The sequence below is a fragment of the Trachemys scripta genome, chromosome 17 (genome assembly GCF_013100865.1).
Source record: "Trachemys scripta elegans isolate TJP31775 chromosome 17, CAS_Tse_1.0, whole genome shotgun sequence".
Taxonomy (NCBI): Eukaryota; Metazoa; Chordata; order Testudines; family Emydidae; genus Trachemys; species Trachemys scripta.
In genome coordinates this window covers 24,670,425-24,696,500 of record NC_048314.1, presented here as the reverse complement: position 1 = coordinate 24,696,500, position 26,076 = coordinate 24,670,425, and the positions used below count along the sequence as shown (strand labels likewise).

Below are 26,076 nucleotides of genomic sequence, written 5' to 3'. Positions count from 1 at the left end.
AGGCACTTCCCCTCCCGGGCTCCAGCTGCGCTGGGGAAGCGCCAGCCGGGGGCGCAGGGTCTGGGGGCTGCCCGGCAAACCGTGAAGCCGGTAGCCCTCGGGCAGCCCTTTTCGCGTGGCTGGGAGTGGGAGGGGGTGGAGTTAGGGGGGTTGGGGCGGGGAAGGGGTGGAGTTGGGGTGGAGCTGGGGTGGGAAATGTGCGGGGCCAGGGCCCATGGAGGGTCCTCTTTTTTCATTTGTTAGATATGGTAACCCTAGGCAAGGTACTCTAGAGTCTTTACAACACCCCTCACTGGTGACGGTGAAGAGCAATTCCATACACCAGCAGGCCTCCTCACAGCACCTTTCCACTCACTGTGCTTCACCGCTTGTCATTTCTGACCCATCAGATGGAGAGAGGAGCAGAAGACAGACTTTCAAGAGCAACAGACTTAATGCACTATCCCTGCGGTGTTAAGCCACCCTGTTTATTGTAAATAGCTGCTGGATCACTAGGTTTCAGAACTAGACGATCCATTTCTTGTCATAAAAGATGATCTAAATACACAGATGAGAACATATGAGCTGGAGTGACGATTTGAGATGACAGCTATTAATATGCCAGGCAGAAAAGAAAGTAGGTTCACAAAGCAAAGGTCTAGCCCTACTGTACTAACTCATGACGCTGGACCCTTCTGGGGGCGGGGGTGGGGATATCCTTCCATTGATAATATATGAGATCTGCAATTCTGCTGATATTATTCAATGTCAAAATTACTGTTACAGCTTGTACTCATGCGTTTCACTGACATCATCAGATGGAACTCAAAGGTCCCCTGAGGACGGATATATCAATGGAACTGCTACAATTACTCTACTGACATTGTAATAACTCTGGACATCATGAAAGGTCCATGCTCACTTTCTCTTGAAAAGGAGACATTACCAGTGAACCTTTAAGCAAGCCTCTCATCCAAAGGTATCAATAATTCACGCTGTCTCCATCTAACGCTCTCCCTGCCCCAAAATAGCTTTAAAAAGACTAACAAATTTATTTGGGCATAAGCTTTCGTGGGCTAAAATCCACTTCATCAGATGAAGTGGGTTTTAGCCCACGAAAGCTTATGCCCAAATAAATTTGTTAGTCTCTAAGGTGCCACAAGTACTCCTCGTTCTTTTTGCTGATACAGACTAACACGGCTACCACTCTAAAACCTTTAAAAAGACTGGTGCAAATGTCCCATTTCCTCTGGATGGGATTCTGCATAGGAAAAATACTGTGCATTAATGGTTCTAAGATGACACTATGGCAGTACAAGTCTAAGGCATGGGACATGCTTCTATCATCATAAAACTTCCTTCAGAGCCTGTACATACTGGGAGTTCATCGCCAACAACCTGTGGGGATCTAGCACTTAGCAGAAAGTGCATTTTCCTGACCTAGAGTAGTAAGAACACACCAATGTTCAGAGTTGTCAGCTCTTATTCCCAATACACGAATCTTTGATCACCGTTTTTCATTATATAAGTAATGTATATGATGTTTTAAAAAAATACATTTTGTTTTGAGATATTTAAAATACAAAATACACTGTATTTCATGTATCTAACAAATGCTATACTGCAACTGAGTTGACAGTTATTTGATCCAAACTAATCAACAAATACTAGTAAAGCCAAAGAGAAACTAGTGCATCCCAGAGAACATGTGCTACAGATTTTCTGAATCCTTATGTAAAAGCTTTGTGTTATTAATATCGATTTCAGCTAAAAATAAACCCTCTGAGGGGGAAGGTGTCACGTAAGGAGCTTCACCTTACTTGTTGTTCTATTATTTGCACAGTTTTAATACGATTTTTCTATTAATCTGTTACAAACCATGAAATTTTATATTTTCACCATGACCAAGCCATGAAATTTGCCAACTTTATCCATGACTTACACTTGATCATAGATACAAGGTCTGTTTTGCTTTTTTAACTAAATAACTACTGAAGCTTCCCCTTTGGACAGAATGAAGAATTTGCCTATAATTAAAGCAGGAATTGTTAACTGCTGGCAGTAAAAGTTTACAGCATTGTTTGACAGTTGCAAAGATAAGCCATTAAAAATCCTGGGATGCCGTGCCTACCTGTGCTTCCCACATATCCTAACAATAGGGTTATATCTCTCAGCATCATGAAATCAATCTCAGATTAGGTAATGAAATATGCACCAGCCTTTTCCCAGAACCTTTGACAAATCACACACAATCCTAAATCTTCATAAATCACGATTAAAGACAAGTATATCATCACCAGCGCATATATCTTCCCATGCCTGACCCAGAGACTAATGAGAAAAGGCCTAGACTATCTCATCTGATTAATTAATTCAAAATGTCTGCTGTTATTCAAATGTGAGGCTGGTATTATTTGAATAACACTTGACAGCAGTGCCTGAAGATATCATTTCTGATTTGTGAAGCTGCTGCTGCATAACTGATGATAGTTTATGAAAATGTTCCATTGAAGCTGCTTTTCTTGGCACAACTGTGAAAGATTTTCTGGAGAGGGTTGGGGTTTTTTCATCAGTAGTTGATGTTCCCAATATTGTCAAATATTTCCAAAATCTGTAAGATCTTGGAAGCATGTTTTCTGAACTCTTGCTTGAATATTAGCTTCTCCTTTCTCCAGGAGTTATTTATCCAACTTGGTATGTTTTTCTTTTGGTAGCAGAGGCCAAAAACATCCAAATGTGACCTTTCCCACAGTGACCTGACCCCAACTAGTGCAGATGACAAAGTCTCCTCCCTTTCACATACAGGGAGGGACTCAGGAGATTGGATTGATCGAAGTGGAGTCATCTCACTTCAGGTCCATGCTCCTTCCTTTAATCTTAGTGACCTGGTGTTGGGGTCGTTTTTTTTTTTGGGGGGGGGGGGGGGGGGGGGGAAGGGGATAATATCATCCTCTTCCTGCTCATCAGCATAAGGTGCATTATAGCAATAACCTTGAAGCAGATAAAGCTGACAGTCACTTCCAAGAATGGCAACGTCACTGGGTGATGCTTCGTAAATAGAAAGTTTGCATTCTTCCTTCCTCCCCACCTCTCTGGAATTCGGCTAAGTGGGGATATTTTCATGTAGTCGAACTTGCTATCATCTGAGACATCACCAGGGCTTCTCCTTGGATATAGGGAATCATCCCTGGCATAATTCCAACACTGCTGTGAGCCTCCCCTTGAAATAGCCCCAGGCCCAATTAATATAGTAATTTCAATTATTTATATGGTCACACTGGGAGTAGGACATTTTTCAGCTACCAACGTCACTCATGTATCAAAAAGAAGTGCATGCAATGGTGTACGGTAGTGTGTCTCAAAGGTCAAAAACATATAAACTAAGAGATGCCATTTCCTATGGATTGTCACAGAAATCAAGGCACTTGGGAAGTTAATCAAGAGAACAAAGAATAAAAGCATACTCCTTACAGGTGCTTCAGCTCAGCCCAAAATGCCAGTTACCTGAGGAAATCACAGCCTCTCTTGTGTTTACTAACTCATAACTTTCAAAAGAGGGTCCTACTTCAATAAGGATTATTCAGCTACATGGAGGGATGTGTTTCAATTAGCAGTAGTAATAAAAATAAAAGGGGGGTTGCTTAGTGCACTTTTTTTAATACATAAAAGCTAAGACTCTTGATGTAAAGTTTAAGGGGGGGAGAAAGTGGGCAAATGTGAACTTCGCAAATCCACTGAAATTGCACCATCAGTTTTAAACCTCCAAAGGACTCAAACCCACAACAGGATCCAACCTTTAGGAGGTGCTGTCTACCCACAACTCCTAACAATTTTAATAGGAGCTAAAGGGGCCCAGCACCTCAGCAGAGGACCTACAATGACACAGGAGTGAGGCTTCTGAAGGAGCTCTTATCAATAATCATTTTATGCTAAACTTAAATTCAGTATTTGCTCATCTTTATTTTAACAGGCATTTTGATTTTAAAACATCTTTATTTTGTCTTTCTATAAGATAATCACAGTAGGGATTTTATTACATACAGACTGTACTGCAAAATATGCATGGCCGGTTATACACAATTTTTATTTTATTAGTCAAATATGAAACTTGATACCATGCTCATAACAATTTTAAAACTGTAATATTCTACAACAATGTAGCCATAAGCTCTAAAAAAAAAAAAAAAAAAAGGATGTGAAATGTATGGTCTAAAACGAATATAAATCAATCATTATGACAGAAGTAGCACTTATTTGAGAGTCAGAAGTGAACAAAATATTCTGTGTCAGCAAAATGTCTCCTGTCAAAACCTGCTCTTTAAAATTTCACTACAATGTGCTGAGACAAATGTCCTTTGCAACTCTGTATAGAGAGACATGTTCTAAATCTTCATAATTCAAACCTCCTCTGTTTTCAGACAAAGAAGAAAGCTGTAAATGGTTATATATTCCTGTTGATGAAATAAACACAGTGCTTCTAACCACACCAAGTGGTAAATGCCACCATCTCCTCCATCCAACACTCAAAGAGGACAAATTGCATCTTTGAATTACCTACCCAAGTAAGTCCATGAAAGACATGTCAAGAGGTTTATCCCTTTTGTTCCTCTTATGAGTGAATATTAATGCTCATGAAGGTTAAGGGGACATCAAAATGAAAGTATATGTTTATGGGTAGATCACTTAGCATTCTGGCAAGTAACAGCACAAGCTCCTTGCACTGCATTGAGGATTATCTGAGCTGTGACCCACAGGTCTATGGAACAAGGATCAGAAGAGATGTATTTATGCCTCCTGCATTCCATGTGCCCTGTTGTGACTTTTTTAAAGTTATGTATGTGACTCTTCCCTCTCTCCCCACCATGAATCCTCTTGCTGTATAAAAGGCTGGCAGATGTGTTGGCTGCATCATGTTCTGCTAGGAGAGAGTCCACATCGTGCCATATTGTTCCTGGCTGGCCACTGCTGTACTCCCAACACATGACACATCCTTTTCTCCAGTAGGGTTGCTGCCCCCTTCTTCCCCTCTGACCCCATGACTCCCTCAGATCTTTCCCTAGAAGGCCCCTGGCCTTTGGCTAAATGATAAACATTCGGGAAAGGCTACATCTCATAGCTAAGTTGTTTGGGCTGGTTTCCTCCCTTTCTTTTTCCCCTTTGAGTGCCTGACAAGTCTCCTAAGATACAGTATGCTCCAAAGACAGATATCGCATGATTTCACCGAGAGCTGCATTATGTCACTTTTCAATGTAAATTACAATAAAAAAAAAGAGGACACGCAGCTAAATCAGATCAAAATCCTTCTCTAGTTGGGTTGACATTGCAAGTTTAACACCTTTTAAGTGGCTGCATTGTTTGTCTGTGCTGCCATAGTTTTAACATATACAGGATGCTAGATTTAAAACTTTAAAAGGTGAAAGATTCCAGTTTGTGTCATCATGCTGATGATAACACAATCTCTTTCATTTTGAAGACTGCAGAAAAAAATATATCTGGGTCTGTCAAGTATGTTCCGAGTGTCTGGACTGGGGCAAAATTGGCAAGAGTTACATGGTTACCTTCACAAAGGAAAAGCCAGCATTGTTCAACCCTCTGTTCTAAATTGGACACAGTCTGCCATGTAGTCTAAAAATGCAATATGAAAAGGGCTGAGATCTACTGTAATTTTTCAACAAAACAAACCACAAACAACTGGGAAGGGCAGCAGTAAAACAAAGCACTGACTACAAAATACCAATGGGTCTCTGATTCAGAGCTCTATTTCTGCTAATGTTATAAAAATAAATGGTTAGGTTGGGAATTAAAAAATGCCTAAAAACTGCAAATAGATATGTTGTTTTTCTGCAAAACAAAATCATTTTTTCATAGCTAGTTTTTCCAAAATATCATGAACTCGTTTTCCTTGTGTTGTGCCTTAAGACATCATATGCTTTTATCCCTTAGCAAAATATGAACCAGTTACTAGGCTGACAATGCCAAGAACCATGACAAAATGGATTATTAATGAGAAACTGATCTCCAGAACTCTATTAATTTATGTCTTCCTGTCGGATCCCAAAGATGTATCAGCCTTCTCACTCAAAGAAAAAAATGCCAACATTGTACTTTGTTTTAAAGTTCTTAGATGAAGAATTCATTATCCAAAGCACAGTTGTGTTATTTCAGTCTTCTTGTAGAATAAAGATTCTTTATCAAATAGCTGAGAAAGCTGCTGACAAGTGCGAGGATCTTGCAAAATATATTTACATCAAAAATTCAATGAGGAAACTTAGGTTTTTAACCTTTTTCCCCCTCCTCGGCAATATTCCTTTATGCATTCTGACCCATCAGCATATTGAAAATGAAGACCTTGAAATTCCACATGTAAAAAACAGAGAAGCACTATGATTTTTAAAAAAAATTATTAATTATACTAATTATTCTGATGCAAAGGAAAATGAACCATGTAGGATATCTTTGTTAAGCACAAATAGCAAACAGATATAAAATATCCTTAAGCCTTTGGGGGGAAAATCTATCTAATCTGTGCTTATCATAATATTTATGAAATAAAAAACAGAGAGGAAAAATTGCTGTAATGTACTCTGGGTGACCTCTGCCTTCGAGAAAGAATGAAAACAGGCTTTTGCTTTTCAATCCCCATCAAAGTGGAGTTAAAGGAGGGACAGCATTCCCTTGCTCACTGCCATTAATCATTGCTTTCTTCAAGCAAGTGCGTATTAATTTCTGTCATCCCAAACATCATCGAGTATTGTTACAGCACCGTTCACTCCTCATTCACCACCAGTTGTTACCAGTTTCCCTACACCGAGCAGAGACAGGGTGAATCGTGTGGATTTCAGTGTTAGAGGCCTTTATCCCTGGGGTGCTGACACCAATTAAGCCATTTCAGGAAGAAATGAGAACAGGCGCAACCCTTCTATGTAACAAGAGCTTGCACCTAGCATTGGCAGGTTGCCATTTTCTGTTGCCTCACACTACAAAACACTCTGCCACATCCTTTGGAATTATACAGCATGTTTACATTAAATCTTAGCAGTATCTTAGCTAATTTTTTTAGATCTGAAGTGAAAAACTCAATGTGGCAAATTTTGCAATTACATTTAAAGGCAATTCAGAATAATATTCCCAGATCTCAAAAAAAAAAGCCTTAGGAAAAGGTTTATAAACTAAAAGGATATTTTCCCTATTGGAATTAAAAAAAAAAAAATCAATTAAAATTAGTATTAGAGAGAGAGAGAGAGAAATTAATAGTACTATCAGAATGAGCTTGTGTTCCTTTGCTTAATACTAGCATTATATATATATTGCTAGTATTAAGCAAAGGAACACAAGCTCATTCTGATAATACTATTCATAGGACATATATGGGACATCTGACTACAGTTTTACATTGCAATAGATTTCCTATATATGAAAATTAACTGGGTACTCCAACATCAATAACACAGTTCAAGTTTGGTTAGTAATAAGTATCCTTACACTGTTGCATCTGCTTCCTTTGGGGGGTTGTGGGAACTATAAAATTTCACATTTCATAAAAGTTACCTCGATCCCTAAAAATCAACACATTTAATGAGTTTAATTAATATCATTTGGTGTATTACTAAACAGCATGTAAAGATTTATCAAACTTGTTGGCAATATTGTTGATTTTTTCTGACCGCTTTAGATCTAATCATTCTCCTTGTTTTAGACATTTACATCTGCTTTTAAGTTTTTATGGTTGCCTGTTGGCAGGCAGCAAAGTGGAGCTGTCGATGCTGCTGCAGAATAATGCAAGGTTTGTTATGAATTAAATATTAGAAACCTTAACGCAGCGGCCAATAAGAATTATTTGCCTTATTAAAGCAGCAGAAGACGCTGATTAAATTTTCATTGCATTGCAGTCTTTTTCCCATTTCTGCTTTCAATTCATCATTCTAATGTATGAAAGGCTTGCCGAATAATGGCATGGGGACTTAATTTCTGGAATGCAAATATGGCAAAGAAAATACCATAAATACCCTCCCAGAAAACATTAAACAGTCAGTTCTAATTAAGTGAATACTAACTAAGTAAATATTCTCTTAAAGGAAAAAAAATAATTCAAGATGTCAAGAATTCCAAGAAGACAAGCACTAGAAACTCATGCACACAAAAATTATAGTGCAGCTTCGATTATCTGAATGTCATGGGGGCACTGAATACGTTTGGATAATCAAGGTTTTAGGTATTCAAAGACATTTCCATGATAATTAATAAATATCAGGGAACATAATACAGTTTGATAATTGGGAGTGTACCGTGTATGTTCTGGAGGTAGATATTCTGTAGTAAACTACAGCTTTTATGATCAGTCAAGCTGCTTAGCAGATCTGTATATTTTCTTTTAAAAAGAAAAATATTAACAACACTGCTGGGCTTATTGGCATGGTACCAATTTTTCATAAATTCTTCTAAAAAAAGAAAAAAAATCTAAAGGGTATGTGGAAAATGAAGCTCAGCTGGAAAACCTGCTAGCACTTTTTAAATCTGTACTGTGTATTACTGCAAATATATTTAAGGGAAACAGTCCAAAATCCTGTAATCATGTGCCCTATCCTGAAGGTTGTTCATGTTTCTGCCTTAATGTGCATCAGGAAGAAAATGAACTTCAAGTATCCATTTCCCCTAGAGAAAATCTCTTCTCTGAAACTCTGCAACTAATGAAATGGGGATCTATAAATAGCAGCATCATTACCATGAGAGCTCTTGCTTTGTACCAGTCTCTGCATCTGACCCTCTTTACACTAATAACTACTAGACTTCAATATAATTCCTCCATAGGATGATCAATATTAGGACAGTTAAAATGTGATGTACATTTAAACTACAGAATATATTTACTTACCAAGCTTGCTAAAACATAAGAACATACAATGCTACCTTCTATTGTCTCTCTCTTCTCACACTTATTAGGGAGTTTCTTATGGTCTTAAGTGAGATGAGTGCTGCTCTATAACTTCTCTCTCATGTTATAGAGACATGCATTGTGACAAGACAAAAGCCATAATACACCTGAAATTTCCCTTATTGAAATCTCTCCCAATGACCCTCATTAAAATAGTTACTCCATGCCAAATATTATCCACTGAAGTATTACTGTAGTAAACTCTTCCTTAAACTGTTGAATACAGTAAGTGAGCATTTAATCAGTAAATGTAATGATTTGGAAACATGTTTTACTCCTATTCAAAATACAATATTTTCAATTGCAAAAGATCATATTTCAAAAAGTTAACAAATATTTTATTTCACTGTTGGTTGTAAATTAAACCATGCTAAAAGATAATGCAGTTCAAGGATCTAGAAAAAACAGGAACTATTTATTAGGTGTCTATGGAATACTCTACCACTGTGTATAATTTATTGATACTGAGATATTTATGTTGCCCTTCATTAAAGGTAAATATTCAGTTACATTTGCATCTCCCACATACAAAGAGCTCAATTGTTCTGCTAATTTCATATCTCTTAAAATAAATATGATAAAACGTTCCAGTGGGTGGATGAGTTTAAAGGCTTTTATTCTCTGTGACAAAATTATTGATGACAACATATCATAAATGGCACTTACTCCACATACACATGTCACAAGAAAATGTAAAATATTAGAACAGTTATGCATGCAGGAACATTTACTTTTTAAATGAAAATATAAAATTCCAATATTAAACACCACGTGGCTGAATCAAGAAAATGTAGCCGGAGCCAAAGAGGACATCAAATTTCACACACGCTTAATTTGATATTCTCTTTGCTTGCAGGTATGATATATATAGTAAAATTTGATTCACTTTATTTAAACTACAAAACATCCAATCCGCCAGCAGGCTAATGACAAATGGTGCAACCAAACAAAGCTTTTTGCTGTGCAATCTGACTTCTATATATACCCAAAGATAACACATAGAAAAGAAAAATGCTAGAAAAGGTATCTCACCATTTAAATTATTAAATATCAAAACAGTATGGAGCTAAGTATTTTATGCCAAAATCAACTGTCAAAGTATGTAGAACGTATTGAAAACTGTATTCATATATGTAAAAGATACTGTACTTGTTCTGCTGGACTGTATTAGCATTTTGTTTTTTACAGGCACTACTGCCGAAAAGAAAATATGTTTTGAATTTATTCTCTGGATAAGGGACTCCCATTACAATCTTTTCTAATCATTCAGAGATACCTCAGAGCCTAAAAAAGGGTTATTGCAGATATTAAGGGGGTATTGTGTGTTTTAATGGGATTAATATAAAACATAATATTTGAAGGCAAGGATTTAAGAGAAATAGGCGGTCAGTAAAGCTTGTAAAATATAATCAACATTGCATTTAAATATCAGGAAGCAAAGGCTGCAATTTAGCAAAAATAGGGTTTAACTTTTGGTAAACATGAAGATGTGAGGGTAGGCAGTGGTGTTTACACTTGGGCTAAAAAAGTATTTGTTAATCCAAAATCCGGTGGTAGCTAAACTTTTGGTTGCATTTGTAAATAAAACTGCAATTATTTCTTCAGCGGTACAGATTGCACCTTCACATGACAGTGAGATGGAGCAAAATATGCGAGGCAGGCAAAAGCATGCATGGGATTTAGAGAGTTGGAGAGTTAAATAAAGCAGATTTGTAAATGGCAGGATACTCTCAGCAACGACGTGGTTCTTGCTCTGAGGCAACCGATCGAGCAGAGCTGCTCAGCGGCACTTGACAACAGCAGTGCTCCCACAATTGTAACCCTCAAATCCAATCAATCGTTGCTCTTTGCATTTCAAGCAGCTCCTGGCTGCCACTGCCTGAAGATAACTATTTTACCACCTCTGTCATGCCTAATTAACAAGTCAGATGTACAATTTAGAAATTTTGCAATTAACCTGCTAAAATATTGCTGGAGGATGCTAATTGTTATGCCAGTTGCCATAAAAGCTCATTTGCATAACTTATGTGTGAAAAACAATTATGAGCGGCGTTCACAGACGCGGTCCACAAACTGCTCCTAGCTACGGATGAGAGGGCCACAAAAACACTTAATTCATTGCCCACAAAATTATGTTCCCCCTTTTCTTAAACAGCATCTGTTTTGTGAAGCTATATTCATAGAAAATCCCCAAATCAACAATTAGAAGCATATGTAAATGTGCGATTACAGTTCTTTTTCTTTCATTGACAACTTCCCCTTTCCCGTGCACGAAGAGCAGGGAAGGGGATGATAAATGCTTCACTGTTCCAATTCCCTTGCACCACAAATAGGAAGTACATTTGGCAGTGCCAGTGAGACTGCCAGCCCACCAGCCAGGAGGCAGCCATTCTCCTCCGCTCTATCTAGTCCTTGCAGTAGCATCACTGGGGGCCACTTGCACAACAAAGAAGCTAAAGTCAATTGTTTCTTCAGTGAATAGGCTTCTGTTCTTCAGCCTATATTTACTGAGGCATTTAGGGCAGATTTTTACCATTAAATTGAAGTCTGTAGAACATGGTTGTTGTACAAATATTTACATTGGTGCTGACCACTGCCTTATTGCTGCACTTGGAGAGAACGATATTCCCAACCCTATCAGACTTGTTTCAAAGGCCCCCATTTTTTAGTTCTCATGAGAAAAAAATTCAGTATTGTTTTTATATACATAACCAGTGTATTATTTATATAAATTAGTGACTAAAAGTATATTACTGTCATTTAACCCTCTCATGCTACATTATTTGGAACTGAAAAAGAAATACCCTTCCAAAGGCCATTCTAATTTGCAATTATCTAATACGTTAACATTCAGCACACTTAAAAAAAACACCACCACAATTCTCACCCTCCCTCCTCTTCACAAAAAAAGCCCCTGTTTTTAAGTAGGGAACTTGTTTATATTTTCCAAGTTTCCAGAACCCATTAAACAGAAATACGCTAAATACAGGCGGTGTAGACTTTTATCTCCAACCCAGTGCAATGACATCACATCATTACACACGCACCACAATGCTGCCTACTCCTTTCCAAAATATTAGAGATTTCAAAGTTACATAACAATCATGGTGATTAAACAGCAGCTGTTATGATAATCAGTCAGTAACAGGAAATTGATTTGTTTAGTGCTAGCAACTACAATATTATTAGACTCTCAGTATATTGAAAGGAAGAAATATTTCCTTTATTGAACACAAAATGCCATAAATTTAAGTAAACCAAAATTAGTTCATGTAATACACTGACATCCAAGTATTTATGTATATAGAGCCTATCATTTAATTTTCAGACATTCAATTTCTATACTTGGTCACAGTCAAAAGGTCAAGAACCAATAAGTCAATAAGTTCCCAAGGCTCATATTGATATCACATCACTGCCCCAACAAATGGAGAGGAAGAAAGAAATAATTCTCAGCAACTCACTGAGGGTGAAATTTACCCCAGTGCAACAGGCTCACTCACACAAGGCCTATGCACTAGTTGAACCTTTAACGCTGGACTTAATGGTGCCAAAGGACTTGTATGGGTTCACTGCACTGGGGCAAATTTCACTTACCAGCCAAATCCTTCTCACCCTGAACTCCTGACAAAACTCACATTGACTTCTGAGGGGTAAGGATTTCACCCTTAGGGCCCTACCTGCAGTCACTACCGAAATCTACCTACCTACCTGCAGTCACTACCAAAACCTGAGACATTCTGCTTACAAAGGGGGAGAGAGAGAGAGAGATTGCAACAAAGGGAAAAAATAGGAGGTAGAAAATCTGATAGTTCCTACTCTATTTGAATAACAAGTGAAAACTAAAAATACTTCCACTGTATGTTATTACCAACTGTATCACTGGGTTTTATAGTGACAGGACTGTGCTATAATTTTTGAGAAAACCTCAGCATAAAGCTCCATAAACCGAACCACTCCTGTAATGTATCACCTTATCTAGTGCACAATCATTTCCACAACTTTTCATGTTAGTATAATTTGTTCAAAAATGGTAATAAATATCCTTGAAGTCAAATAAGAATCATTGCACAATCTAGTGTAACGTGTTATTACTAGTGACAGTCATTCCTGCAACCAGCATCTAACTTATAAGAAAAGAAGCAAACATCTCAGTGTTATTTAGTACAATTACAAATATTCACTAAAAGCATGAAAAGCTTCTTTAATCAACAAACATTTGTAATCAGTGCTTTAAATATTCTGCCAATTGTGTAATGGTATCTGTGAACAATCACCAGCAAAGTAAAACACCAATCATTGTCTATTGTGGACAATGTTTTATTTTTTTTTAAATCATTAGATAAAAATAAATATAAATCAGGACCCTGTTTTCATTCTGCTACAGGACTGATTCAAAATACTATCATCCCCAATTAATATACAGAAAAGCAAATCCTCTAAGTAAAGCTTAATCTAGTTATCCTTCAATAGGTGGGACATCATTTAGGAATACTATAATTTAAGTAATAATAGCCACTAGAAATTGATTTGATAGATTGCTATTTCCTATATTTCTTCATATATAACATATCATAGCAATTTTAATGATACTTAGGACCTCCATAACATTTTACAACTTCAACAGATAGTACAAACATTTGTTGATTAATCCTTACAACGATCCACAGTAGGAAAATAATATGCCCATTTTATAGAGAGGTCAGCTGAGACACAAATGGTGAAACCCTGGCCCCACTGAAGTCAGTGGCAAAACTTCCATTAACTTCAGTTTTGCCTCTAACTTCAATGGGAACAAGACTGGGCTTCAAATGATTAAAATCCAAAACTTTTAAGTTCCCAGTCCTGTATACTCTATATACTAGATTACACTGCCTTTCAGTGCCCCATAGTCTGCGTTATTAAGGATATAGTTAAGATAGGCCTGTTAATGTGTTCATTATTTAGCATTTTTATTCAAGAGGTTGTAACGTGAAAGTGAACATTTACTCATTCTTGGCACATTAGGTTACTTCTTATGAGAAAATTTGGTTTTGTGGTTTCAGAAGCTATTCTGTTTCCCATCTAACTCCAAAATGGTTTCATTTTGTTAATGAAAGTTTTCAGGTTGTGAATTCCTAATGAAGATTTATTTGTTCAACTAGTTCAGATGGTGGTGGAGATTAAAAATAACCAATTATTTCATTTACAAAAGCAGTTAATGGGCCAATATGGTAACCACATTTCACAAAAAATGTAATAAGGATTCTTAATCAATAGAGAGAGGTCTTTATTCTCCCCTCTATGGGTATGCTTGTAGCTACTATTTATATTACTGGAAGTTACACATGAGCACAGACACCATGGTTTGCATGCCAGTTGTAATGACTTGATAATCTATATGGCTCTGAAGAAGTCACTACAGTTTATTGTATCTTACATTATGATGTTAGAAATTCCCCAACAGTGTTAGAAATCAGCTGCCAGAACTATGGAGCCCCACACTGAGAGGCACTGGGGCTTCTTTTTTAATTATTGGGGCTCATCACAAGCATGATCATTCTAAAACTACCCCCTGATTGGCTTTAAGATAATGATCTATGAAGGAGATGCGTACAGTGGAGACATACAAACCCTCATACCCTACGAGCAATCAGGGAGAGGGCCAGAGATACTAAAAAATTTTCATTGTCCTGCATTACTTCTGTGATATTTTTGTGTATTTCCATAAGAAAGGAGAAAGTGAACAACACAACTGTATCTAAGAGACACCAGAGTCTGAATTAAAGCTACAAGAGCCAGGAAATTTTGAGCTAAATCAGAGACTATCTTTGACTCATCCCACAATGCCATAATACTGCAGGGGTCTCAGCACAGTTATCTTACAACTCATATATACTCTAATAAATAGGTTCAATGGGTTGAGTTAAGGGCAGAGTTTAAGCAGTAACTCAGAATTTTCTTTGTTTTTATGGATTTAAGTCAACCCCTTAATGTTACTTCAAATATAGTTTTCTGGCAATTGAATAAAATCTATGGCCAGTGTTACAACTTCTTCCTCCCCCAAATAGATCTGCAATTTACATAAGCCATAATGGAACTTATGGAACAACCCTACAACTGAGTTGGGATGATAAAAGCTCAAGGCCTGATTCCCCAGGTATCCACATTTACCACTGACTTCTGCTGTTTAGCACCTCTGAAATCAGGCCTTTGTTGTGCTAAAACTGGCAAGAACATCAGCCCAGTAATAGTTAGCACTGATCAGAGTTTACAATACAATACAAAGTTGTAAGGTATCTCTGAAATAATGCCACAAAAATCAGATGACACAAAGAATTCTAATACTTTTCTTTTGTTAAGGTACAGTAACTGAGAATACAATGAAATTCTTCATGTTCAGTATCTCCCATTAGATCAATTAATATTCAAAGAAAGCCTTTAACATGAAGTTTAAATAATCATAGAAAGAGAAAAAGAATCACCAATGTTCTAGAAGCTTCTCTAGACCTTTCAATCAATTTTATTTATATGCAAAACCAAGAGAAACTCAGAAAAAACAAAGCTCCTCCTGATGCTAAAGCTCTCAATTTACTGACAGGCAAATGGCTTCATGCTGCCACTTAATCTCATTTCTTGCATAATGCCCTCTAATTAGCATATCAAAGTGAATTAATACTTCTAGGGCATTAGCAATGGGAAAATCTGCTCCAGGCTTCACAATAGCAGTTAAGCAAGAGCCAAGAAATCCTCAAAAACACCACAAACCACTTTGCATTGCAAAACTGTTCAATTTATTTATCCTCTCTCTCTAAACACTTTTACCGCACACTGTTTTACTACTGTTCACCAAACAAAATGATAATTGCCAAAGTTACCAGCATCTGTAATGCCTGTTTAGAATCTTAATTTAGATTGTGTAGTGGAAGATCTCCAGATACTTTCATTTGCTCTGTCATATATGTAAAAGTATACAGCAAAATTGTTACTCTTTTCAGTTTTTTTAAATTCAGAGTAATATTATTTAATCCATTTTTGTACCTACAATAAATAAATAAAAATCAAATCATACTTGAAAAGCCACCTGCTGGACAATTCAGACTAAGAGATTAGCTTTAAAATTGATGCATAACATAAATATAACAAGAAGTTTTGACCTGTAAACAAATGATAGAGAAACTCCCAAAATGATTGATTTGTAGTATTATAGGACCCATGTTATTCAGTGATTCTGATATTGGTACAACAATTTCACATGACTGTGTAACTTGAAATAGGATTTCTCTTTAACAACAGAATTTAAATAAACACTAAGATGAAATAAGAAAAATCAATTCAGAATGATTTTGTTTATATGCTTCTGTGCAAAATGTTGTTTCAACTCTTTTTAGCAACAAATATGCACTGCAATATGCTGCTGCAAATAATTATTTTTTCTTTAAAAAAATCAGTCTACTTTCAATAACAGATTATTCAGTTTGTAAAATATGTGTTATAATTTATAATCAAAGACTGAAGAGATCAGAAACTTCATAATCTCTGAACTAATTTATCACTCATCTCCAGAAGATTCTGTAAAAATTAGGCTACAAAGAAAAAAGAAAAAAAAAAAAAAACCAGAAAACAACTCCAAAACAAACAAAATAAAAAACAAACAAGTAAGCATAATCTAAACCTTTGGCTAGAGTTTAAGCGCTCACGTAAGGCTAATGACAAGATGAGGAAGAAAATGTCAAGTTCAGTGGTGTTTGCTATGTTTCTATTTACAGCTTATAAACAATAAGAATAAAGTTTTGGAAGTCACAAATGAAAATACTACAGCTATTTAGCTAGCATTTTCCCCCTTTCTAAAGAATATGCATAGCCCCTATTGAAAAATATAAATAGTATTCAAGCACGGAGCTTCATTTCCCTTCATATGTAAGTCCCTTGTTTACTTAGGTTGTAAAGATAACACAGTGGAATAGCTCTAATGTCCAGCTGAAAAGCGTAATTCATCAGTTTGGTTGATGTACTACTCTAACTTTATAAAAGCAGGAACTATAGGAGCTGACACAAACTTTAATAATTTATATTAAATATTGATGTGAATTATTTACTCCATTCATACTTAAAGACATGAATTGCCTACCAGAGAAAAGCAAATGTGACAAAAGGTCAACATGATGGTGAAAAAAGGCAGGCTGTGTCAGGCATGTGTTATCTGAACCATGCTGATCACCTTGATAAGCGAATAGCATTAAACATGACTGCTGAGAAAACAAACAAAGCATTCTTCTCATGGTGTCAATTCACAGAATACAAACAACTACATCTAATTCCATCAATTATACAAGAAAAGAAAAACTCAGGTCCCTATTTATTTTGACTAGTTAGTATACGAACTTATTATTCATTCTTATTTTACTTAAAAATAATCACATGTGACACTCACAGAACTGTAAAACAGTTTAAAAATTTCAGAATAAATATAAGCTAAACAATCTTGCTTTATTGCATTATATATTAATAATATATATTGCTTGTATATTTAAACCTTTTATTACATTTGAAGCAATTTCATATTTTCATTCTGCATATACTTGTCTAAGGTAAATTGCAATATACATTAACGTTTCACACAAATTAATATTTAAATTGAATCAGGCTAGCGTAATATCCAAATCATGGAAGTGTGTATCTTTCACTGAAATCTGTACAAACCTGGTTGACAAATCTATTAAATTTGTAAAATACGGGATGGCCTTGGATGGCTCGGATCACTATCTACTATTATATTTATTTAATCCAAATAAAAAATAAATTATTTAAATTACTGTGATCATAAAATAAACCTGGTGGTAGCTCCTAATCATTTTAAAATATTTACAAATGTGCAAGCTTGTTTAATATTCAAGAACAAAATGAAACCTTCTAAAAATGAGGCAGAAAATAAAAGAATTACTTGCTCATACTGAGTTAGTATTGAAAAATAGGTCTAATTTTATCTTGGGGGGGAGGAGGGGAGATGGTATGGAAACAGATCCTTGTAATCAAGTGAAAGCTTGTGTGTTATTTAAATATATGAAGGAGCTCCTAAATGGCTTGGCGTAAAGGTAGTATGCAGTAACAAGTCCTCTAAGACAAAATGTCAGATGTTTTGTTGGGGGGGAGGGGTGGAAATCACAAAAGCCGTTCTTTTTCTTGGCCTAAATAAATTAGATAAATAAATAAATAAATAAATCTCACACTGGCTAAAGAACCACCATGGAAATGGCATTTTGTCTCTATGTAGGTTTGGAACGGATGACAAAATGGCAATCAGATATTTAATTCAATTTAATTTTTACTAGTAAAACATTTATGAGGCAAAGTGATACCATTACCATTAAGGTGGTGTATGTAGCGTAACATACTATTGGATGTAATGAATTGGAATATGTTTAATAATAAATACTTTTTAAAATATACCATTTAAGAATTTTGTGATATTTTAGTTGATTATTCCTTAAAATTCTGAATATTAAAAGAAAAAAATCCCACACGAAAATAAAGATGTAGATTTTTAATCCACATTGTTCATTTTCTAACCTACTCAAAGTAAATTAAAAATTATACTAAAGGGCTTGATAAGGACATATGAGGACTGCATATTCCTATTCTTTTTAAATATCTCAATTGAATAACATTGCAATTTCATATTTTAAAAATAGCTAACAGATAAATTATAACAATGTTATTATACTGTTCCACATTTATCTTTTAACATTGAATTAGGGGTTGTTTTATTTTATTGCAAATTGTTGGCATTATATGATAGTTTTCAAATACTGAAAAGTTAAAATGAATTTCATGTAAGAAAATAATCCTGCAGTTCAGTTAAAAAGATCCAAATTGATATTTTCAAATTCTTACTGCAAGAGGGGGAAAATATGAAGCCTTTCCAATGCTGGTTATATAATGGCTACTTTGGCTGATATACTGTGAAATCCTTAGAGGTGTTCCTGAAAACCTCCAAAGAATTGGGCCATGTAAGAGTTTTGCTGTGGAGTGAGGGCATGAGATAGCCCTTTAATCATCAGAATGGCGATGGATGGCTAGTTACAGTTGTAGCAATAAAAATAAAGGTTTCAGCTTACATGGCGAATAGCAAGAAATTAATCTCATTGTTAACTTCACTATTCATCTGTTTACCATATCTAAAAATCTTTTCATCCTTCAAAACAAAACTCTGCATGAAGGCAGAACATTTTTAATCATCATTTTCCCCCCCTCTCTCTTTAGACATAAAAAATAGTTCAACCAGCCCAACCAGCCAAGCAGGCCTTTCTCTTCCCCTGCGGACACCTCCTGCAGTCGAGAAGTTCATTAAGTTTTATGATCTTCCCAAGTCAGTCCTGCTTATAAGCCTCAGAAAGGCCACAAATCTGGCAAACCATCATGTATGCCATTAGGCATTACTAGTAAATGAATGCTATTTAGGGTCTGTGGTGACAGTAAATTAGGGTTTGGTTGGCAGCTGTCATTGTTTGGATTTTTTTAACATAATTTTTAAAAACAACATAAAAAGGCAAGAAACTATGATGGTACAGATCATCTATCAGTACAGCTCAATAATATGGAATTCCACTGGGAAATAACTGCAATTCCCTAACCATTTTTTAAGAACATCAGAATTAATATATTTTCAGTTATATTTGCATACGTAAATGTAGTACTTCAGGTATAGAAATTTACTAAAGTGTAAGGATAATCAGATTCTGAATCTAAGCTTTTCTTAACAGTAAACAATGTACATACAAAATGACATACATACATCAGACTATGATATCGATAGGACAGAAAGATTGATACAAAGGTATGCAACAGATGTGACTCCACATTAAGCATACAACTTAAGATTCTGGAGTGACATCTATTAGAACAGATACAGATAAAAATGTAACATAACGCGGCCACTAGACAGACCCATTTTTCTTATCTTCCTATTTTACTAGAGGGGCTTCAGTAAAACTTTGGGGCTCAATTTTCTTTGTATTAAATAAATAAATAAGTGGCAGTTAGTCATCTTTATGAAAACCTGCTACCCGGTGGCTACCTATAGGAATGCACATACCAATATATGTTTATTTGTTTGTTTGTTTTAAAGTTGATTTATACAGAACACAGTATTTTTTTAAATGTAAAAATAAATGTCAGATTAGATTCTGTAATTAATTACTTTGAACATGATGAAATATCTCACAGAAAAACTCTTCAGCTACCTAGTTCTAAATAAGGAAGAGTGAAAAATCTTTAATAAACATAATGCATATACTAACCCCTGAGGAAATGTATTTTGAGATCCACAAGCATCTGATATGGTTAATTCACCTGAAATCAGGGGTTCCCCTAAACATTCTCTTTCTAACAATCTAGCAAAGTCCTCACTAGCTATGCTGAACAATAATAATCCGCCGGCAAAGTATTAAAAATGAATGCAATTAAATATAAAAATGTCTGCACAGTTGCATTACTTACTTCCTTATTTCTGAAAAGACTTGACTGAAATTACACTTTATGCAGAGGCTAGATTCTTTCTGTCTCCTTAAACTAGGTAGGGATAAACCATGACAGTAATTTCCATTACTAACACCAAGGTAAACTTTTCCTCAGATTACAAATAATTAAGTATTGAGGCACAATCCAATTGCATCTTGATTAAATTATTTTGAGCAAAAGGCAGTGAAGACCAATGGGGGAGAACCCCTACTTAAATTGCATCCCAAACTGTTTACCCTACAAATTCAGAATTGTTTGGCAATAGATGAGTATTTGCAGTTTTTTTCTCATTGAAACAGAGCAGAGAAAATATGCTAGAAATTACTTTCACATTTGCTTTGCTTTGGTAACACTTACTAATGTCTATACAGTCATTTAATCTCAACTGGGAGATTCTGAGTGAATATCCCCCTATGGGAACAGTTTGGAGGGGGGGTGGATTTACCTCCATCAATCACTCAGTGCATAATCCTATCCCTTCCCAGTTGCTGGGGCTGGCAGGATCTCGCCTTTGGCCAGACGGACGCCTTCACTCTTTGTTGGCTCTTAGCTATTTTACAAAAGAGATAACTTGCAAACTTGGCTCCACAAGTCAAGACACAAAAACAAGATCTCAATTTACAAATTATCACTGAAATCCCCAGAAACATCTGAAATCACAAAATCTCTTCCCTTGTCAGTTTCCTTCTCGCTTCTGAAACAGCAATGGCCTTACCAAGCACCCACTGCCAGTAATCCCTGTCTCTGAAAAGACTTTTTAATTCTCAACTCACCTCTGACATGTGGTTGACTATACTTTCCTTTCAAAGCAGTGAGGCTAAGCCCTGTGCAAATAAGTGATCGCAGGACCTACGCCTTCTTAATTGAAATCTGCCTGCTGCAAAATGTCTAAACATCAAAGGCAGGTTGCTTGGTTAGCTCTGGAGCTGGCTGGGGAAAAAGTTTAGAAAAAGACAAGAAAACAAATATAAACCAAAGCGGGGGGGGGGGGGGGTTAACTGTGATCAAGGCACAAAGGGTGTATGTGTGTGGCGTAGGGAGGGGGGGAAATCATTCCCCTTATCCAGAGCAATATAATGCAATATAAAGCAGAATCAATCTTAATATTCACAACACAGTCAATACCCCAGTGCTTAGCTGTCAGCAGAAACTGAAGTGGAGTCCTGATAGCAAGGAAACCTTTGGACATTAAGCAGCATAATTTACTGAGAACTATGCACTTTTGGGTTTCTTAGTTAAGATTCACTGTGATTTAATGTTTGATGTCTTATTCTGTAGTCATATGTATTTTTTTTGTCTTCAGACTGCAATTGAGAACTATAATTTTCAAGAATAACTAAAAAGGTAGCATACAGATTTTTTTTTAAAGTTAGACAGACCTTAATAATGCTCTCGCTTCTCATAATATTACATACAATACTTTTCAAAATCCTCCCCTCTAAAAAGTGACTAATTTTTCTCCACTTAAAGTCAGTGGGGTCAAAGAACATACACACAAGCTGTTATAAAGTTTCAATGTGTCTTAACAATATATCTTAACAAAATTAGTTTGTCAACACTTTTGGGAAGAAAAATTCTGGTGTTTAAAATATTATTGCATCAAAAAAAATTAAGACTTTGCTGTGCTCCCTACAAACAAATATTGGCAGAAAGCATTCTACCACTTTTACACTCTTAACTTCACTCTGTACAGTCTAGTTGTTAATGCTCTTGTATCCTCAGCATCAACAGCATTTTTGTTCTGTTTTCTCTTAAAATGTGATGCATCCAGACAGAATGGTATATTTAGATGTGTTAATGCTTACAAAGTTTACTGACCCCTTTAACATGTTCTGTATTATATGAAGAAATATTTTGTATAGCACATTATATATATATATATATATATATATATATATATAATGATTAATGTTTGTACAGCACTTGAAAGATGAAAAGTGCTATATAAATGGTAAGTGTTATTGTTATAAGAAAAATATTATATATCTAGGTTAAACCCCTAATGCACTTTTAACCTGAATGTTTAGAACAAGCTCAAGAACTAGAATTCTAAATAATACACTGTTAAAATGGGTATTACATTTTGTTACCACCTGAAATGCTCTTTTCAAAATCTTAACTATAAATATATAAAAGTATATGCTACTAACTTGCTTCTACCCTTTTTTAGTCCATATTATTGAAATACATCTTCTAGAAAACTTCAGGGGTGTTTTTTGGTATAATTTTTTGTCTACAGATATATGGATATGAATAGCAATATCTACAGACAGAAATACTCGTGTACATATATAACCCTCACAATGTAAATGTACATAAAAATAAATGCATTATATACAACAACGTACATCCGTATGTATGTGAACATGTGTGGACATATTTATACACAGATACACACACATCCTTTAGCATTTCTTAAGACTACAGTTAATTTCCTACATAATGTACTAGTTTGAATCTGTCAACTGAATGTGTCCAATAACATATATTCTGCTAATTGCACAGAGAAACAATAAGGTGGCCCGAGTCAAACAGAAAGTTGCCGGCTATGTTTTTTCCCTTGCTCTCTACTCTGCATTGCAATTGGCTTCTCCAGTCTCACATTGCTCCTTTAAGAAATTGACATACAAACAAGACAGAGAGAGGGGGAGAGAGCCTGGTTGCTCGGTGTTACTTCCCTGATTGCAGCCAGAGGGGGAATTTACTCTGTGGACGGTGACACACGATCATTTTCATCTACATTTCATTTTACATCGGGATTATGAATTGTAAAATTTGCTCCAGATTTATTACATTCTCCCCCTCCCCTCCCCTCCCAAGATCTGAAGCAGGAAAGGAGGCAATGATCAAAGATGGCTGCGGTGCCTAAAGCAGCTCGCAGAATCTAAGCTTCGAGAAGTATTGCAATGTTTACCGATTTGGAGTTCGATTTAAAGCCACGTTACTCCTGGTCTCTTACCTGTTTTCTCTTTGATTTCACACAGGACACTGAACAGAGCAGGCTTCATTCGGTGGCAGTTCAGTGCATGCTTTCTGAAAAACAGATAGGAAAAAACAAGTGTATTAACAAAAGCTATTTGATAATATGGCGTCTTTCCACAATAAAATGATTTAATTGTGTCTCTGCATTTTACTGTTAATATATTCCATGGAAAGTAATAGGAAGCAAAGTTAATTACAAGTGACAAGGAATCTTTGGCTACAGCTTTTGGCTGCGAGTGGGGGAGGTACATATTTGCCCTGTAGACTACCAGGCAACATAATCATATTGTGTGCAAAGTAGCAAACATTAAGAAGAAATGTGAGGATATTTAAATTCAGGGACAAGAGGCGCAAATAAAAGGGAGTTTCAAATGCCTTCTCTCATTTATCACCAAAGCAGGGACTTGGTGACAAGTAAAAGATCCAGGTAGCCCCAGCCTGCCTGCCACTTGCAGACTTGTGACACTCACAGAAGTTTGGTTTTAAAGCCATGTTTAAAAGGTTTCTTTTCATCTGTTTATTTTTAAGTCAAATTAGCTTTATGTAAATTCACTGGTATACTAAGTGTATAAATCAAAGCCTGTCTCGAGTACTTTCCATTCCTCTACATTAGAACTGATTTGTTACAGGGGAGAACTTCCAGAGTTCATATTCTTTGTTTTGTATTTACTGTGATTTCAAACATTGAGGGTTTTCTCCCTGAAGCAATATCTTGTCAGCTTTGTAATACATCTGCCACCACTTCAGGGGCAGGAGAGAAGGAAAGAAAAAAAGTTACACTTCTTAACAAGAAATCAAAGTCTCCCGAAGAACAAATATTGCGGGATGGTGATTTTTAAATGAGTGTCAACCAGATAGTGTCTAAAGACATGGAAATGGAAATGGGAATATCTGAGCAACAGCCTTCCACGCATAGGTGTAAATAAAATAGAACAGAAAACAATGGTACAAGCATCACATATTTATATTTTACAAATAATTAATAGCAACTTTGATTTTGCCTTTGCTGCTTGCAATTTCTCCTACAGTATTAAGTTGCTCTAATTGTGAGACGCCCGGTCTCTGCAGAGGAGCAGGAGGGAGAGAAACAAAAACCACACACACACACAAAAAGACAAGGTTTAATTAGACGAAACCAACTTTGCTTGTGCCTCATCCAGGCTTTGGTCAGTGATGGTCATGATCTGATGGAGGATGTCTCCGATGTCCTGCTTTCTGCCGTCGCCGTCTGCCCCTTCATGTCCATGGGGAGGAGGCAGAGCCATCCCCCCCTGCACCGAGTGGCCAGCCAGGTTCACACCGGCCAGAGTCTGCAACATCCTGGACTGATCATCCATACCTCCTACCGCAGCCCAATCAATGCACTTTCAGAGATAGCAGCAGGAGAAACGGCGAAAACAGCCTCACAATCAGAGGAAGGAGGTTTGTGCTTAGAAAAGAAAATGCAAATAAATCTCTTGTAGTCAATTTCAGTTCCTGTTTGTTGTTATTTTGCGATCGCAAATTAAAAAAAAAAATCAGTATTTAGTATTTCACCGGATCTCAGTTGTTTATTCCACTCTCTTCTTTCCAATGCAGTAAATCACTCCCTTCTTTAGTTACAATCTTCTTTCATCATAATTATGATATTTGTGGCTTGAATAAATGAGTTGATGAGGTTTCTTTGCAGTTTTCTCTCCCTCGTACAATCTTCCTCCAAAGCTTTTTTCTTTCTCTCTTCTTCTTTTTTATTTTTATTGTTGCTTTTTATGTCTTTCCTCCACTTGTCCAAAAAAAATCTTCTTCGCAAAAAAAAAGACAAATTAAAAAAAAAAAAACACAAAAAACTTGCTTTCAAATCCTTAAAAAGTTAGGAGGGTGGCAAACAGCAAAAACCACAACAAACCAAGCAAACACCCCCATCCCCAAATTGCAACATTAAAAAAAGCCCAAGAAAACACAAACACAGATGAAAAAAATTAATTGCCCTCCCCCCCCAAAAAATAACAAATGATCCCAAGTCTGTACAATGGGGGCAAAATTGCAGCTATCAAAAGTTTGAACTTGTGCAAAGAAAAGAGCGGAAATAAAGGGGAAAGAACTGTAAAAAAATTAATTACACACTCTCTGCAAAGCAATGTGCAAAAATATCAGCCAGCTGGAATTTATGAGCCCAGCAGCCCAGTGACTGTGTGTGTTTTATGTTGTTTGATGGCCGCTTTGGTGAGGGATTGACAGTCTGCCAATGCCACTCACTCACCCTGCAGACGTGTCACCCTGTGAAGGAGGAGAGAGGCAGAGAGAGCGCGCGAGCGAGGGGACGTGGGAGCCAGGCGGAGCCACGCCCCCTGCCCTCCCCTTCCCCCTCCCCTTCTGAGAGAGAGAGAGAGAGCGGGGGAGCTAGGCAGAGGCGCTCCCCCTGCTGCTCCTGAGAGAGACCGGGGCACCCAGCCGGAGCCACGCCCCCTCCCGCCCCGCCCCTCCCGACAGGAGCGACCCGAGAATCCTGGCGGAGACCACGCCCCTCTGCTCCCCTCCCCACTAACTCCTCCCTCCCTCCACCCCATCTCTGCTTCACTGACTCCCCCCACTGACCCCCCAACGCCCTCCCAGTGTCCTGTCACCCCCAACCCCCTCCACTGACCCCCCTCCCAATATCTGTCACCCCCATTGACCCCCAACCCCCTCCCAGTGTCTGTCACCCT

At 36.7% G+C, this 26,076-nt stretch overlaps 1 protein-coding gene across 5 annotated transcripts in view; it reads right to left on the bottom strand.

Annotated features, from left to right (window-relative positions):
* Positions 1-26,076, bottom strand: part of PBX3 (PBX homeobox 3) — a 157,456-nt gene that overhangs the window by 129,912 nt on the left and 1,468 nt on the right. For 2 of the 5 annotated variants that reach the window (XM_034793481.1, XM_034793485.1), the window contains exons 1-2: positions 24,533-25,625; positions 23,370-23,443 (exon numbers count right to left, since the gene is read on the bottom strand). In XM_034793481.1, the coding sequence (XP_034649372.1) occupies positions 23,370-23,443; positions 24,533-24,729 (271 nt within the window). In that variant the 5' untranslated portion in view covers positions 24,730-25,625. The other 3 variants (XM_034793483.1, XM_034793486.1, XM_034793482.1) reach the window with 2 other exon arrangements.